The following is an 18,602-nucleotide window of genomic DNA, read 5'->3' as shown; positions in this document are numbered from 1 at the left end:
CAGGCTGGTTTTCTTATTAACATTTTCTCTAATATTTTGTGTTGATTCCTTGGAATTTCTAGTAATCTACAAATAATAATTTTTGTTTTTTTCTGATATTTCAACCTTTTATGTTTCTTGTCTGACTCCTTTAGTTAGAAGCACTAGAAAAATAACATATGTATTCATTTATTCAGAGCATATTTATTTAGCACCTTTATTAACTAGGCACTGTTTGGGGCTCTGGAGATAAATATAGCAGTAAACAAAAAAGACAAAAGACCCTGTTCCCATGGGATTTATAGTGCAACTGGGGAGAGACAGATGTATATAATATTTACATATTTATAATAAATCAAATGTTGAGAAGTGCTGTAAAGTAGGAAAGCGGGTTAAGGGGTTAGAGAGTGACAATGGAAGGGTCATATTTTATACAAGGTTATCAAAAAAGGCCTCTCAGAGAAGTAGTGTTTGGACAGAGACGTGAGGGACTAAGTGATGTGACTAACCGGTGAAAGAGCTTCCTAGGCAGAGGGAACAGCAAGTGCAAAGTTCTGAGATGAATGTGCACTTGGCATTTTGGAAGAAAGAACCCAGAACAGGCCTGTGTTGCTAGAGTGAGTGAGGAGGAGAATGATCCATGAGGTCATTGAGTCTGGGGATAAGGGGAACATGGGAGTGGATTAGTGCCAGACCTTGAAGGCCATTGTAATACAAGTACTTATATTTTTTGTCTAAAGAAAGTAGAAAAAGGGAAATAGTAAAGAACAGAAATTAATAAAACCATGTAAATGTAGAAAAAAGATTTTTCTTTGAAAAAAAAGGGATGGGGGTAGATCTCTAGAAAGTCTAATAAGAAAAACAGAAAAAATTTTATTTAAAAAGGACTACAAAAAACTACAAATCTTACAGATTTTAAATAGAAAATAGGCAATATTAGGATCAAATTAATCAATATAATTGGAAATTTGGATGAAATGAACAAATCCCTACCAAAAAAACACAGGTCGTTAGAAGAGAAACAAGAAATAGAAAATTTTAATTAATATAAAAATCTTCTCACAAAGAAGTCCCCAGGCCCAAAGGCTATACTGGAGAATTCTTCCAAATATTTAAGAAAAAAATAATACCTGTCTTATATAACTTTTTCTAGAAAATAGAGAAAGAGAATATACTTGCCAATTAAGTCCTCTGTAACCTTGACACCAGAACCCAACAATTACAAGAAAAGAAAATTACCATTTAATTTCTCTCACAAACAAGGTTGCACAGATTGAATCAAGCAATATAGAAAAAGGATAATACACCACAACCAAGTTTGGTTTTATTTCCCTAACGCGAGTAGTATACCATTTGAAAAAAAAATCAACTGGCGTAATTCAACTTATTAACAGACAAAAGGGAGAGAAAAGATCATATTAGATGCTTTTCCTGAATTCATGATTTAAAATGAACGAAAAATACCTCATAGCAAATGAAATAGGAATGAAAGACTTTATTTAATCTGATAAAATACCTAAGACAAAGCAAAAAGTAAAAACCCAAAGCAAACATTATGCTTGACTGCGAAATAGTAAAAGGTTTTCCCCGAGACCAGAGTTTTTTCTTAGGTCAGTGAAATCACATATAGTCATTTAATTGTCTCAAAATTGACTAATATAGCAAACAAGAAGGAAAATCCTTTTACTTGTCAATACCTCTCCTCCTTCGAACTTGAACTTAGTCTTCACTGTCTAGGAAAATTAACAGAAATTAATCCTATTGACTTTTGAGCTTTTTGGGGCCTAAGTCCTGGCAATGGGATGATGATTTCAGAGTTTTTCAAAGGTATGTTTAACTATATCGATTTTCTCCTTATCTGATGACTTTACAACTTAACCTCTACATTAGAATACAGTTTTACTATATTCTTAGACATCTAACTTCTGCATTCTTTTGTCTTCTTTGAGGGGTTTGGTGATAGCAGTCAAAATTCATAATGTATATACATCTTAACCCAGTAATTCCACTTCTAGGAAATTATCCTATAAATATCCTTGCAACTGTACATAGTAGATATTTGTTGCAGTATCTTTTGTGATAAATAGCGTAAGACTGGGAAAAACCCAAATATCTCACCAGTAAGGGCCTGGCTAATAAAGTATGATAGAAAAGAGTACTGGGGATAATTAAAAAGAATGAGGGAATTTATGTGAACTGGTATGGGACAATCTCCAAAATATATCAAGTGAAAAAACCAAGTGCAGAACCGTATTTATAATATGCTATCCTTTGGGCGGGGGGGAGATCATTATACATACCCATACTTATATCTACTTAATAACAGTTATCCATGTACTATAAATATATATATGTGTGTATATATGCATACACGTATATATTATATACACACCATCTCTGGAAGTATATGCAAGAAAACTGCTAACAGAGATTGCCTTTGCAAGGGGGACTTTGGGAGCTAGGAGACTTAACTTTTTACCTGTTTTTTGCATCATTTAAGTGTATTTGCTTATTCAAAAATATATTAATATGTATATCTATATATAGAAAGAAAAACAAAAAAGTAAATCTCAACTAAGATTAAGAGGAAATATGGTTTCGTACTGAGTTCTACAGAATCTGTGATATAAACCTGTGGATCCTAGAATAATTATACCATACCATTATAGGTGTCTAAATGTCTCAGTTAAGGAAAATTTGCAGCCTGGTTCAGATCCCCCACCCTGAATTGTCTTTGAATAATGAGCCTTGGATCTGTCTCCTTACATTCTGGCATCTTTCTCCGTGATATAATTGTTGCTTCATACACGTGGCAATTGGAGTAAGTAATTGTTATTTAGAAATACACAAAAATGCATTTATGATATTACATAGCTGTGTTGAAAAAGGTCTAAACTGAAAGAGCTAACCAACATTGGTGACTTTTTTTTTAGCTTTATGGTAAATAGTTTTTTATTACCATGTACTCTGATACACTTTGTCCTAGGCTCGGATGCTCATCACAGAAGAAAACCTAATGACCATTATCATTAAGACTTTTATGGATCATTTGAGACATCGAGATGCGCAGGGCAGGTTTCAGTTTGAACGATATACTGCTTTACAAGCCTTCAAGTTTAGGAGAGTTCAGAGCCTTATTTTAGATCTTAAGTAAGTTTTCGCTTAATTATTGAACCAGTTGCAACTTATAAAAGGTCATTGTTTGTCCATATATTCATTGCTGTTTTTGTGTTGTTCAGGTATGTGTTAATTAGCAAACCAACTGAATGGTCAGATGATCTGAGGCAGAAGTTCCTAGAAGGATTTGATGCCTTTTTGGAATTACTCAAATGTATGCAGGTATGTATAAGCTGACACATTTCAAAAGTGAAGCATTTACTTTCTCCCTTTTTCAGTTCACTGAACTAAATACCTTTCTGTCTGTGCATTTTTTTCATACTGGGCACATTTTTTTTTTGTGGTACACGATAAAAAAGGTACCTGTGTGCCTCTCACTGCCGTGGCCTCTCCCATTGCGGAGCACAGGCTCTGGACACGCAGGCTCAGCGGTCATGGCCCACAGGCCCAGCTGCTCCACGGCATGTGGGATCCTCCCGGACTGGGGCACGAACCTGCGCCCCCTGCATCGGCAGGCGGACTCCCAACCACTGCGCCACCAGGGAAGCCCGATACTGGGCACATTTTTAAAAGAATAATTTGGATCAAGAAGCTCCTCTTAAAAAAAAAAAAAAAAAAAAAAAGAAGCTCCTCTTAATTGGAAACTCTTAGAAAGGTATAGAATGCATGAGATCCCAGCAGAGGTTCTGACATCTGCTGTACTTTTGTATTTGGTTATTTTTTTGGTCACCGTTAATGTTCTTTCCTTGGGGGTTGCAGATGGTTTTGTTTTGAATATGCTTACATGGAAGTATTGTCAAATTAGTTATTTAGGAAACTATGTCTTCTTAATGTTTCCATATTTTTCTTTCATTGATACCATATTTATATGATATAGTATAGAACTCCCCCCCCATTTAATTTTCTTTTTGGAAACACTTCTGTATACAAAATAGAATCTAGAAGCAGAAACTGGTATAGTTAACCAGTTTTTTGTTGTTTGGGTTTTGTTTGTTTGTTTGTTTGGGACCATGCCTCGAGGCTTGTGGGATTTTAGTTCCCCAACCAGGAATTAAATCTGGCAGTGAGAGCACAGAGTTCTAACCACTGGACTGCCAGGGAATTCTCCTAACTGTAAAAAGATAGATGACATTTCAGAAAATCTGAGGACTATCATTATGATTCCTTTAGTAGCTGTCTGGCTTTCTTAAGAAAGGAATAAGCAAAGTTAACCTATCATTTTTAGGATATATTCTAGTTCCCATGTTGGTGGTGGTTTCTGGGTGTTTTATTATAGTACTTCTATTTTTTTCCTTGTACCTATAGAAAGAGTATCTACCTTGGTCATTTTGAATACTCGAAGTGTCCTGTATTTTCTATTATTTTTAATCAGTTCCAGTGCACCAGGGTAGTTAGGCTAGTTTCTAAAAAAGTTATATTCTTTTATATTAAAAGCTGTTTATGTTTTTCTTGTTTTGCTTTCTTTCGGTCTCTATGAAAACTTTATTGATTGATTGATTGATTGATTGCTGCATTGGGTCTTCGTTGCTGCGCCCGGGCTTTCTCTAGTTGTGGCGAGCGGGGCTACTCTTCGTTGCAGTGCGCGGGCTTCTCATTGTGGTGGCTTCTCTTGTTGCAGAGCACGGACTCTAGTCACGCAGGCTTCAGTAGTTGTGGCTCGCGGGCTCTGGAGCTCAGGCTCTGGAAGACAGGCTCAGTAGTTGTGGCGCACAGGCTTTGTTGCTCCACGGCACGTGGGATCTTCCCAGGTCAGGGCTCGAACCCGTGTCCCCTGCCTTGGCAGGTGGATTCTTAACCACTGCACCACCAGGGAAGCCCTATGAAAACTTTTAGTTACAGATTACAAATAAATATAAAAATTTTATTTTAGTATATTATAAAACATATTTATAAATTCAGTAGCGTTTTAAAAGTCTGCCAGGTTTCTTCTGACAGTTTTTTCTATGGATGATAGAGTTAAAAAGGGATTTGAAGGATTGTTGCAGTGAAGTATATACATTTTATTGTCTAAAACATATAGAAGATTGCCTCTAAAATAAGTTGTTCTATATTTTATTGGGATTTTTTATTTATAAAATTTTAGAGAATGTTATATAAACGTGTTATATAAGAAGTTGGACTTCTCATACTACTTGAAACTTCCTGTTAGAACTTTTACTTTATATGTTTTTGTAATCAGTATTTCTTCTGCATTATTTCTTAAGTTTTGATGTAAAAGAACGGATGTAATTTTAGTTTATTTAAAAATCTTTTCATTCCTTTTAAGGGAATGGATCCAGTTACACGTCAAGTAGGACAGCATATTGAAATGGAACCAGAGTGGGAAGCAGCCTTCACACTGCAAATGAAATTAACACATGTCATTTCAATGATGCAGGACTGGTGTGCTTTAGATGTGAGTCTCTTCTGGGGTCAGGGGTAGGAGATAAATGGAGGAGAGACAGAGATAAACAATTTCCTAAGTAAAATCTGAGGCAGTTTGGAGAGGATAGTGGTGATATGTTCATAAAACAGCATATTTTCTGCTTTTACTTGTATATTCAGTAAAAGTTCAAATTCTGAAACCTTAGAAAACTCTTGGAAGATAGATAAAGGAGGATATAATCCACACTCTTCTTTTATGTTACTATCTTTTATATATATATATAATCCCATCAAGATTTTGAGCATATAAAAAGAAGTTTATAAATTTAACCAAAAATGAAATTTTACTATTGGTACATTTGTCCTATGTCTTAAAATTATTTTGGCCTTCCTTTGGCTATAAAATCTAGATGAGAGCTTGTGTAAGTTGGGAGGTCAGAGAAGGCTTCTGTGAGATCTGAACTATGTGTCAGAGTTAACTGATCAAAGAGTAAAGAATATTCCTGACTGAGGGACAGCTGCATCATGCTCTCTGATGAGAACGAGTACGGATCCAGGAGCTGTGAGAAGGCTCTGGTCGGAACAGAGGTTGAAAATAGAGAAGTAAACAGGTGCCTGGCTTTGCAGGACCTTGGAAGCCATGGAAAGAAGTTTGAATTTTATTCTAATTAAAGTGGGATGCCATTCGAGACTCCCAAGCAGAAAAGTGACATGATCCAATTTACGTGTTTTTAAAAGTTACTCTGTGTGGAGAATAGATGGAGGAGGGTAAGAGTAGAAGCAGGGAGTTCAGTGGAGACATGCTGGCTTTCCTTTGAGTTACTGGAAATAATCAGTGGTCAGGTTTGAGAGAAATTTAGATGAAATTGCCAGCTTGGTAATAGACTGGACAACCGGGAATGAGGAAAACAGAGAGCCCAGAAATAAACCCACACATTATGGTCAATTAATCCACGACAAAGGAGACAAGAATATGCAATGGAAAAAAGATGGTCTCTTCAGTAAGTGGTGCTGGGAATACTGGACAGCTACATGTAAAAGAATGAAATTAGAACATTTCCTCACACCGTATACAAAAATGAACTCAAATTAGATTAAAGACCTAAATGTAAGACTGAAGCCATAAAGTTTCTAGAAGAAAATATAGGCAGAACACTCTTTGACATAAATCATAGCAACATTTTTTTTTTTTGGATCTGTCCCCTAAGGCAAAGGAAGCAAAAGCAAAAAAGAAACAAATGGGACCTAATTAAACTTAAAATCTTTTGTACGACAAAGGAAAGAGACAGCCTACTGAGTGGGAGAAAATATTTGCAAATGATATGCCCAATAAGGGGTTATTATCCAAAATATATAAATAGCTTAATATCAAAAAAACAAACAGCCCAATTAAAAAATGGGCAGAAGACCTGAATGGACATTTTTCCAAAGGAGACATACAGATGGGCAATAGGCACATGAAAAGATGCTCAACACCACTAATCATTGGAGAAATGCAAGTCAAAACCACAGTGAGTTATCACTTCACACCTGTCACAATGGCGGTCATCAAAAACACCACAAATAATAAATGTTGGCGAGGATGTAGAGAAAAGGAACCCTTGTACACTGTTAGTATGGATGTAAACTGGTGCACTGTGGAAAACAGTATGGAGTTTCTTCAAAAAACTAAAAATAGGACCACCATATAATCCAGTAATTCCACTTCTGGGTATTTCTCTGAAGAAAACGGAAACACTAATTCAAAAAGATACATGTACCCCAGTGTTCATAGCAGCATTATTTTCTTTCTGACTCACTTCACTGTGTATGATAGTCTCTAGGTCCATCCATGTCTCTACAAGTGACCCAATTGCCTTTTTATGGCTGAGTAATATTCCATTGTATATATGTACCACATCTTCTTTATCCATTCCTCTGTGTGAAGTAAGTTAGAAAGAGAAAAACAAATTTCGTATATTAAAGCATTGTTTACAATTGCCAAGATATGGAAGCAGCCTAAGTGTCCATCAGTAGATGAGTGGATGAAGATGTGGGAGGGTGTGAGTGTGTAGGTGTGTGTGATGGAATATTACTCAGCCATAAAAAGGAATGAAATTTTGCCATTCACAACAACATGGTGGACCCTGGAGGGTATTATGCTTAGTGAAATAAGTCAGAGAAAGACAAATCCTGTATGTTATCACTCATATGTGGACTCTTAAAAAAAAAAAAAACAACTAGTGAATATAACAAAACAGAAACAGAATCATAGATATAGAGAACAAACTAGTGGTTACCAGCGGGGAGAAGGAAGGTGGGGAGAGGCAAGATAGGGGGGATTAAGAGGTACAAACCACTGTGTATAAAATAAATAAGCTATAAGGATTATGCTATAGCACAAGGAATATAGCTGATATTTTAAAATAGCTGTAAATGGAATATAATGTATAAAAATTTTGAATCACTATCTGTACACCTCTAACTAATGTAATATTGTAAATCAGCTATCCCTCAATTAAAAAAAAAAATAGGGAATGAGGGAAAGGAGGACTTTGGAACGACTTCTAGATTTCTACAGCTCTATAAAGATGTCATTTACTGAGACAGGGCCCTGGAAGAGGGAGCAAGTTGGGAAGAAAAGACTAAGTTTAATTTTGCCCATATTGGTATTTGAAGTACTTTATACATCGTTGAATTGGAGGTGCTTGGTTAATGTTGTAGAAACCTTTGAGTAACTTACAGAAAACCATCTTTTTTAGGAAAAGGTATTAATTGAAGCTTACAAGAAATGCCTTGCTGTATTGACTCAGTGTCATGGTGGTTTTACTGATGGTGAACAGCCAGTCACATTAAGCATTTGTGGACATTCAGTGGAAACTATCAGATACTGTGTTTCCAAAGAAAAAGTTAGCATTCACCTCCCAGTTTCTCGCTTACTTGCAGGTAAAGCATTTCTCCCTAAAAGAGAACCCTGAAATTGTCTTTTAAATTGTTGTTTGTGGTTAATATTTATTGAATACCTACAGTGCATTTTTCTGAGAGTTTCACATGCATTAACTTATTTAATCATCACAGCCTATGAGGTGGGTATTGTTGTTAGGTTTATCACAAATGGGAAGACTGAGACATGGAGGTGGCTCGCTTAGCATCACACCGCAACAAGTCAGAGTAGGGATTTTGAGGTAGTTTGGCACCAGAAACCATGTTTGTAATGACCATACCATAATGCCTCTTCAGACTTCTTAACTACATATACCACATGTTTTATTGTTTATCTCAGCCCAGCTTCAAAGTCTGTGTTGTTAGGGTTCAAATTGGTCTATCACTTAAGTGATTGCTAATAAATTGAAACCACCCTATACTTCCTCTCTCTCTAAGCTGCTTCTTATTCGTTGATAACCTTTTAATCAGCAGGTTGGAGTGAGTCCCAAATTGGGGTAATAAGATTGTAAAAAGCATTCTCTGTTTAGACTACAACATAAACAGCACAATTAATTCTTAGTTAACAGTTAACTAAGGTTGAGCTATAAAAGAGCCCTTTGCAGTTAGGGACTAAAGAGGCTTTGATCCTAAACTGGAAGTTCTGGGGAACTGAATTCTGAGGTCAGGATCGGTGCAGACCATGAATTCCATGGCCAGTTTCTCTGTTCAGTTGCCAGGAGGATCTCTCACTACTATACTTTAAATGGAACAAACTCCATGATCCAGTGGAATACGACTTAAAATTGGAATACAGATTGCTTTGATAGTTATGTAGCTGCTTTTGCTATGTTTGTATGTCTAACATTTACTTCTGTAAAATGTCGTCAGTGTATGTTGGTACCTGTAATTAAGACTCCAGTTCAAGTGTGCCTTTAATTCTGAGGTTCATGAGGATAACAATTGAAAAGCTTCATTTATGGGTGCAATTCATTTTATATCTTAATGTGTAACATGATAGGTTCCCAAAGAGAAACAGAAAAGAAGTTAGCTATAAAGTTGAGTGAATATTTATGTTTTTTTTAATCTGAATTATTTTCACTTATAGAAATACTTTTTTATTTGTTCTCCACGCAGGTTTGCATGTATTGGTAAGCAAAAGTGAAGTGGCATATAAATTTCCAGAGCTCCTACCTCTAGTAAGTAGTGCTGACATTTAAAAGTAGGTATCTATTACAAACCTCCAGTTAGATAATAAGTCATGGGAATATAATATCCAGCATAAGGAATACGGTCAATAATATCATAACAACTTTGTATGGAGACGGATGGTTACTAGACTTATCACAGTGATCATTTCATAATGTATGCAAATATCAAATCATTATGTAGTACACCTGAAACTAACATAATACTATACATCAACTATATTTCAGCAATCAACAAACAAATAAATAAAAGTAAATATTTACTATGTTCTACATACTTGAAATCACTTTGAAACAAACTACTAGGGTTCTCCAGAGAAACAGAGCCAATAAAGAGTGAGTGAATGAGTGAGTGTGTGTGTGTGTTTGTGTGTGTGTAGAAGGAGAGAGAGATTGATTTATTGTAGGGAATTGACTCACACAGTCATGGGGCTTGGCAAGTTTGAAATAAGCCCGGCAACCTGGCAGGCTAAGAGTTTAAGAGTTGATGTCACAGTCTGAAGTCCAAAGGCAATCTGGAAGCAGAATTTCTTCATCCTTGGGGAAGCCTCAGTCTTTTCTCTTAAGGCCTTCAACTAATTGGATGAGGCCCACCCATATCATGGAGAGTCATCTGCTTTACTCAGAGTCTACTGATATAAATACTAATCACATCTACAAAATGCTTTCACAGCAACATCTACATTGGTGTTAATCAAAAATTGGGTACCATGGCCCAGCCAAGTTGACACATAAAATTAACTATCACACGAACATACCTTAAAGTAATTTTGACTTGTGTTTTATATAAAGCTTCCATCCCTATAAACCAATCTTCTTTATAGAGTTGAGATTTTTGTGGTTTTTTTGTATACACAGAGTGAACTTAGCCCACCCATGTTGATAGAACACCCTCTTAGATGCCTTGTTTTATGTGCCCAAGTACATGCAGGAATGTGGAGAAGAAATGGTTTCTCTCTTGTAAATCAAGTAAGTGTTTTTTAATTCTACGAAGAGTTTTCAGTCCATTCTTTACCTTCTATGAAGGTTATAATTTTCAGTGTACTTAGTCACTGAAAGTCCTCTATATTAAAACTGTTTGTGGCCCCTGGAAACGAACCTTAAAAGAATTTTTTTTAAAAAACTGTTTGACAAAAGAAATGTAACGTTAAACCAAAAGGTTTTTTTAGAGCTTTTATTCATATTTTGTTAAGAAACAATATCAAAAGTAGAAATGAGCTTTATTTTCACTTGCAGTCATTTTTAGAACAAAGTTGGATATCTTTAAAACATAAAAAATCTGGATTTCAATTACTTAAATTAAACTGGGTTAAAAGATAAAAGTTCTGTTAGTATAGCTCAGAAATTGAGGTTTTAATTTTTAAACCTCACCAAGGCTTGGTATAGGACTTTTCAGTTTTTGATAGGTATAATAAATCTCACTGAAAGAACTTTATTAGGAGACCCAGAAAGTTGGCTGCAAAATGTGAACCATAGAGTGACTACTATAATCTGGAGATTTCTAATTAAATAATCTCTACTAAGATAGCATTAACTGCTGGGGAAACCACATTACGTGTGCACATTTGCGTGTTCATGCTCACATGCACAAGAGTCATGTGCTCTTTTTTTTTTAAAATAAATTTATTTATTTTTGGCTGCGTTGGGTCTTCGTTGCTGCACGTGACCTTTCTCTATTCATGGCGAGCAGAGACTGCTTTTTGTTGCTGTGCGTGGGCTTCTCACTGCAGTGGCTTCTCTTGTTGCGGAGCACAGGCTCTAGGTGCTTGGGCTTCAGTAGTTGCGGCACGTGGGCTCAGTAGTTGTGGCGCACGGGCTTAGTTGCTCTGCGCCATGTGGGATCTTCCCGGACCAGGGCTCGAGCCCATGTCCCCTGCATTGGCAGGCGGATTCTTAACCACTGTGCCACCAGGGAAGCCCCCATGTGCTCTTTTGGTGAGTGGGGAGAGGAGGGAACTGCACAAATAAAAACCTGTTTACGCAATATAATTACTTTTTTTTTTTTTTAGATTTATTACTACCACAATGTGAAATGCAGACGTGAAATGTTTGACAAGGATATAGTAATGCTTCAGGTAAAAAGCATTAAATTTATAGGTTGTGGGGAGTTTTTCTTCTTGTTATTTCCACAGGACCCAATCATTTATGATCACTCTCAAATCTATAACTGCAGCCTAGCTCTTATCTACTAAGCTCCAAACTCATATGGCTAACAGCTGATGGAACATTTACATCTAGTTTCCTGGACACATCTCACAGTTAAGACATTCAAAATAACTCCTCTTGTGTCCTCCATACCTTCTTCCTATCTTTGAGGTTTCCCTACCTTAGTGAATTATTCAACAATCTGTAGTTATTAGAGTCAGAAACCTGAAAGCCATCCTTTCTTCACTGTCGTCTGATTGAAGATCCAAATCCCTCAAACTGATTTTCAAGGCCTTCAGTACTTAGCTATGTTTAAAATTCCATGAATTTGTCGTACTCTCCCTTAAGTCTTAAAATCTGCACATTTATTTCTTTTGCTCCCTAGATTGCCCACCCCACCCGCTTCCTTTTCTGTTTACCATGTATAATATTTTCCTGCGTGTCTTTGTGTTTAGAGTCACTTTCTCCAGGAAGCCTTCCCTGACACACTAAAATGTGGCTTTGTGTCCCTTTTGGGAGGGCCCATAGCATGATGCTTATCCCCACCATAGCATTCATAAGTCTGGATTGTAGTTGCCTATTTACTTTTCGTCCCCTACACTAAACTGTGGCAACTCTATCTTGTTCCTTTTTATGTCCATTTTACATAGCACAGTGCTTGTCACAAAGTAGTGTTTCCATATTATTGCTGAATGGATTTAGAAATTATAGAAAAAGTTACAAAATGTAAATTTCAAAAAAATTATTGGTTCAAGATAAATTAAAATTCAAGTTGATTGAGAAGCTATACAAGATAATATTTAAAAGCTGTCATTTATTACTAAAAATTAGTTTGAGTTCTTGATAAGAGTTTAATATGATACATATTTTTTTAAATGCTAGAAGTTTTATTACCATACCACATTTCTGTCCGTACACCTGGCAGTGGTAAGATAGCCCTGACACAAATCTTTGAACTGAATTTATAGGGATTATGACATGTGGGTTTAGCGAGTGTTTTGTTTTGATTTGTTTTACCAGCGTAGATCCCTGTCCACACTTGTAGCTACCACAAGTAGAGATTGGGGCTAAATGGGTTTTCATCTTTTATTGGAATTGATGAACGAGTTAGCTGCTTCCTCTTGTGCAAGCCAAAATATCTCTCACTAGTTGTTTAGTAGCCCTTTTGACCTTCCTCTTTTCCTTTATCTCAAACATTTTAAAAAAAGACAGGTGTCTCCATGATGGATCCAAATCATTTCCTGATGATAATGCTTAGCCGCTTTGAACTTCATCAGATTTTCAGTACTCCAGACTATGGAAAAAAAATTAGTTCTGAGACTACTCATAAGGTAAGAGCATGCTTTATGAGACCACAACACACTGTTAGAGAAGCATCTTTCATTCTTTTTGGTTACTTTGATCATCTGAGGTAATACAGTATTCTTATTATCTATGAACTTTCTCCCGCTATCCCCAATTGTTACAGGATTTAGTTCAGCAGAACAACACTCTAATAGAAGAAATGCTATACCTCATTATAATGCTTGTTGGTAAGTTTGAATCTTTTGGAACATTTATGTATTATATTGACTTTTGTGGTATCAAATAGTTTAGAATCTGAGCTGTTTCCTCTATTTGAGCAGTTACTCAGTTTTAGGGGAAGGAGATGAGGGTGTCTGTTTTTATCTCCCCTCTGGTTACTGTAATGATGAGAGAAACAGCACTGTGGTCCTTTGGAAGGAGAGAGGACAACTGTTAAAGCAGGATAAACTAGAAGACTGTGTTGGGAATAAAATGGGGGACAGGAGAATTTAGCAAACAAGAATAGGATATTTAGGAGCCATTTACAGTTACTTTATATCTTAGCTATGTTTTTCTCCATGGTTTTGTGGTACAAAAGTGTCCTCTTGACTTCAGATATGAAAATTCCAAGTTAATAGAGACCTATGGCTAATAGACACAGATTTTTTTTTCTTATTACCTAAATTTTCAGTCCTGTTGCCTCCATCTTTCCTATTCTTTTATCCTTTACTTTCTCCCACCTCCCGTACTATTTCAGTCTCTCTACAGTCCATAGAGCAGAGAATCCTGGCTACTGTCAGGAGGTAATACCAATGAAGAAGGTCTCAGAAGGTGATATCTTATTTGCCACTAGATAAAAGGACAAAGGAAGGCTCTCCCTCCTACCTAGGCTGCTAGTACAGCTACTGCTGTACCAATTCTTGACTACTTCAAATCCTTTCCCACCTTCTGATCCCATTCTTTCAAAACAGCAACCAGAGTTCTCTCTCCGTTGCTGAAGACTGCACTCACCTGTTGTGTCAGAGACTCACAAAGATGGTTAAGTGCTGCTCTCACCCTACCTTGTTGCCAGACCAGTCATTGCTTTCCCATTGCACAGAAAGAAAAATACATTGTGTTGCATGAATTATAAATATATATCACTTATAAGTATTATGATTGTTAAATGTGTGTATATGTACTTATTCACTGTTGACAGGAGAGAGATTTAGTCCTGGAGTTGGACAGGTAAATGCTACAGATGAGATTAAACGAGAGATTATCCATCAGTTGAGCATCAAACCTATGGCTCATAGTGAATTGGTAAAGTCTTTACCTGAAGATGTAAGTACCTGCATTTTAAGAAAAGAAAATTATGGAAATCCTTCCCTACCTACCAGTCTAGTATGTATAGATTTACTTCTCTGTACCTTTTCCATAATTGTAAAAACTACAGTTCTAGAATATGTATAACTCTAGTCACTCTCATTAGAAATAATTAGAAAAAGAGAATACTAGGGACTGGGAGTGGAAAGCAGCCTAGGAATAGAATCATTTACGATGAAGCCTTGAAAGAGATAAGGATGCTGAATAAAAGAAAACCTGTTCCAGGACTTCCCTGGTTTCACAGTGGTTAAGAATCCACCTGCCAATGCAGGGAACATGGGTTTGAGCCCTGGTCCAGGAAGATCCCACATGCCGTGGAGCAACTAAGCCCCTGCACCACAACTACTGAGCCTGTGCTCTAGAGCCCGTGAGCCACACTTACTGAGCCCACGCACCGCAACTACTGAAGCCTGCACGCCTAGAGCCTGTGCTCCGCAACAAGAGAAGCCACAGCAATGAGAAGCTTGCGCACCACAACGAAGAGTAACCCCCACTCGCCGCAACTGGAGAAAGCCCACGCACAGCAACGAAGACCCAACGCAGCCAAAAATAAAATTAATTAATTTTTTTTAAAAAAGAGAAAAAAACCTGTTCCTCAGAATGGAATTTATATATCCATTAAAGAGGGGTTTTTATAGGGTGTTTAAGTACAAAGTTGCCATGGGTAGAGATAACGCTTTATAACCTAGAAATATCTACTCAGCTGTGTTGACTAAAGTTTGCTAGAGTTTTTTCCTTCTAAAGCATCCAAAGACTATGCTAAGCCATTTCTCTCATTTTGGTGAATGTAAGCTAATATTCATATGGGCATTCATAGATTCAGTTGTAACTATTTTTCCTGCCAGGACCTTAAGTTCCTCTGCCACCTACTTTTCAGCCCTGGGGCTTTTCAGAAACCCAGATTACAGTTGTGAAAGGACTTTATTTTCATCGAGGCTTTTCAAAATGTTTTCCCGAATTTGAAACATAGATCAAAACTCTTAACCTTAATGTTCATTCTTCTGGGATTTAAACCTTTATTTGTTGCATTGTAATACTTCTCTTAAACTTCGTATTATTTCAAACTTGAAAAACTTGAAACATCTATAGAAATAGAAAACATAGTATAGTGAACCATCTCCAGCTTCAACATATGACCAATCTTATTTTATTTATACCCCAGCCACTGATCTCTACACCCTCACTGGGTTATTTTGTAGAGAATACCAGGTTTACCATTTCATCTATAAATAGAATTGTATATATCTAAAACAGTGGTTCTCAACCAGGGATGGTTCCCCCTCCCCCGGCGGGGGGGTGGCATTTGGCAATGTCACTACTCAGGGCAGGGTTTGTGATGCTACTGGCATCTATTCAGCAGAGGCCAGTATACTACTAAACATCCTACAATGCACAGGACAGATTCCCACAACAAAGAACTATCTTGTCCAAATGTCAGTAGTGCCAAGGTTGATCCAAAAGCTATGAGCTTTTAGAGAAACCTATGCATATGCCAATTATCACACCTAAAAAAAAATAATGATTTTTTAATATCACTGAATATCTAGTCAGAATAAAAATTACATGTACTTTTTTTAATAGGTCTTTGTTAATGGACTACTTTTGCCATTTCTAGTTGTGTATGCATGTACTTTTTAATGCAGGAAATGAGGAAACAATTACAGTTTCATTTAGACCATTGGAATAAGGAAGAAATAAAATTTAAAACAGTATTTTAAAAGTGTAACTGCCTTGTGCAAAGTGATGGCATCTATATTTACCAAACATTTTTGGCCAGAGAATATTTCACGGAATTCCTATGAACAGCTTGTCGTGAATGGGATATGATTTGGGAAATGATGTTTTAACAAAAATAGATAAGAAATTAGTGTAGCTATTTCACAAAATACTGCAAATACACAAATTTTAAATATAAAATTTAAATGTTATGTGTACTTTGTGTTTTTATTTTATTCCTTTTGAAAGCTGTCACCTTGATTCCATATGGTAGTATCTTGTTTTTAATTATGGCAATCTGAATGAATGTTAGCTTGCCAACTGAATTTCCCCAACTGCCTATTAATCATTATGTTTACTATGGAATCCTCATTTGTAAAAATCGGGAGAATAGTATATCTGCTTTATACGATTGCTGCATGAAGCTTAATGAGATAAAAGCACAATGCTCAGGAGTGCTAGCAGATATTATTATTAACATGAAACACACTTAATTTGTTTCCTGTACCTTTAGGAGAACAAGGAAACTGGCATGGAGAGTGTAATTGAAGCAGTTGCCCATTTCAAGTGAGTTTATTTTCTGCTTTTTCTGCTTTTTTTATTTTCTGCTTTTTACTGAAAAAAAGGGCTAAATTTTATACATTAATTTTTCTTAGAGTGTTTCCCTTGATGGAACTAGGAATAAAATTGTTTTCAGAGAGTGACAACCACTTTCAAACATATAATTCTGAACTAGATTTCTCACTGACATTTCACTTTTATGATCTAGCCCTGCACTTAGCAACTTGAAGTAGCTTTATGAGAGTTTTCAGTTTTCAGGTGTTCCCTAGCTGATAGTTTCAGATAATTGAAACTAACCTGAGCAGGTGATCTGAGTAAATGCATTGTGCTTTCTTTGTTTCCATTTGAATGTGCCACCTAAGTTGTGGGATAGCCTCTGAATAATGCTTTCTTCGGTGTCCATTGTGTTGCCCAATCAGTAAACTATCAATAGTCTATCCCCTTAAGGTTGTTGAGGCAGTTTCTTAATCCTGCTTTTTCTGTGTTCCTCATTCCAATGGCATTGTCTTTATTTTTGCTGATTTTAAAAACAGTACATATTTTTAGGGAAAATATAGAAAAAATTAGAGAAAAGATTCTCTAAACCCTAAAATTGCATCTGCTTTTTTTCACTTGGTAGAACTTATCACAGACATCTTTACATGTCAAAGTATACAAGTTAACATCAATTTTAATAGTGTCCAGTTGTTTGGAGATGTCATAATGTGTGTAACCTGTCCCCTGTTGTTAGACTTTAAATTGTTGTCACTGCAGTGACCGTCACATTCACTTGTGCAGTTAGAATAAATTCAAGGTGGACATGCTAGATAAAAACGCACATAAAGCTTTGGATGTAGATGATTAAATGAACCCACAGAAAGTAGTTCCAGCTTACATTCACCAACAGTATATGAGATTGAAGAATTTTTTTTTTCCCCCAAAGGAAACCTGGATTAACAGGACGAGGCATGTATGAACTGAAACCAGAATGTGCCAAAGAGTTCAATTTGTATTTCTATCACTTTTCGAGGGCAGAGCAGTCCAAGGTAATTGAGAAAATTAAAAGGGTACTGAGAAAGGGTTGCTTGGAGTTTTTTTGTTTTTTCCTAAACAACTTTTACTACTTTTCACAGATTGAAAAAGGACACATTTTTATTGTAGGAAATTTGGAAAATATGAAAAGGTATAAAGAAGAAAGTACAGATTACCTATACCACCACGTAGCATTTGGGGTTTTCCCTTATTTTGTGCGTACATAAAAAAGATCTATATAATTATATGCATACCCACACATATCTAATTGTATGTATTTTATTGGCTTTTGAAGACATCATCAACGTGTATTCTAATCAGTTAACCTATTTTACACTCATTTCAGAATTGCTAGTACTTAACATGCTTTTCCATGGTGACTTAAGGAATTTTCCTGATCATTCTTAGTGGGTTAAATTTTGCCTTTTAGCAGTCTACTCTTAAAAATAAGTTTTCAATAAATGGCAGTAAATGAAACTTAAACATGAAGCTTTTGTTTATTAGTTTTCTGGGGGTTTGTTTTTGTTTTTGCTTTTTTGAAGTATAGTTGATTTACAATGTTGTGTTAGTTTCTGGTGTACAGCACAGTGAATCAGTCATATGTATATATTCTTTTTCAGATTCTTTTCCCTTATAGGTTATTATAGGATATTGAGTATAGTTCCCTGTGCTATACAGTAGGTCCTGGTTGGTTATTTTATATATAGCAGTGTGTATTAGTGTTTGATGCATGAAATAAAGCTCAAATCTGAATAAGTTTTTGGTTTTGGTTGGTGCATGTTTCCCCTGCATTTTTTTCTTTTTTTTTTTTTTTTTGCGGTACGCAGGCCTCTCACTGTTTTGGCCTCTCCCGTTGCGGAGCACAGGCTCCGGACACGCAGGCTCAGCGGCCATGGCTCACGGGCCCAGCCGCTTTGCGGCATGTGGGATATTCCCAGACCAGGGCACGAA

The 18,602-nt window shown here is 36.3% G+C and overlaps 1 protein-coding gene across 8 annotated transcripts in view; it reads left to right on the top strand.

The window, feature by feature from the left end:
• Positions 1-18,602, top strand: part of UBR2 (ubiquitin protein ligase E3 component n-recognin 2) — a 116,255-nt gene that overhangs the window by 56,909 nt on the left and 40,744 nt on the right. For 5 of the 8 annotated variants that reach the window (XM_029244313.1, XM_029244311.1, XM_029244312.1 and 2 more), the window contains 12 exons: positions 2,966-3,129; positions 3,219-3,318; positions 5,363-5,491; positions 8,202-8,385; positions 9,499-9,560; positions 10,428-10,538; positions 11,579-11,644; positions 12,923-13,045; positions 13,183-13,246; positions 14,197-14,321; positions 16,594-16,646; positions 17,563-17,665. In XM_029244313.1, coding sequence (XP_029100146.1) covers positions 2,966-3,129; positions 3,219-3,318; positions 5,363-5,491; positions 8,202-8,385; positions 9,499-9,560; positions 10,428-10,538; positions 11,579-11,644; positions 12,923-13,045; positions 13,183-13,246; positions 14,197-14,321; positions 16,594-16,646; positions 17,563-17,665 — 1,284 coding nt within the window. Of the gene's footprint in view, positions 1-2,965; positions 3,130-3,218; positions 3,319-5,362; positions 5,492-8,201; positions 8,386-9,498; positions 9,561-10,427; positions 10,539-11,578; positions 11,645-12,922; positions 13,046-13,182; positions 13,247-14,196; positions 14,382-16,593; positions 16,647-17,562; positions 17,803-18,602 lie in introns of all 8 variants that reach the window. The other 3 variants (XR_003796844.1, XR_003796843.1, XM_029244316.1) reach the window with 3 other exon arrangements.

The sequence above is a fragment of the Monodon monoceros genome, unplaced genomic scaffold (genome assembly GCF_005190385.1).
Source record: "Monodon monoceros isolate NGI ecotype Baffin Bay Population unplaced genomic scaffold, NGI_Narwhal_1 Super_Scaffold_3, whole genome shotgun sequence".
Classification (NCBI taxonomy): Eukaryota; Metazoa; Chordata; class Mammalia; order Artiodactyla; family Monodontidae; genus Monodon; species Monodon monoceros.
The sequence above is the reverse complement of the archived record's forward strand: the minus strand, read 5'-3'. Positions and strand labels throughout refer to the sequence as shown.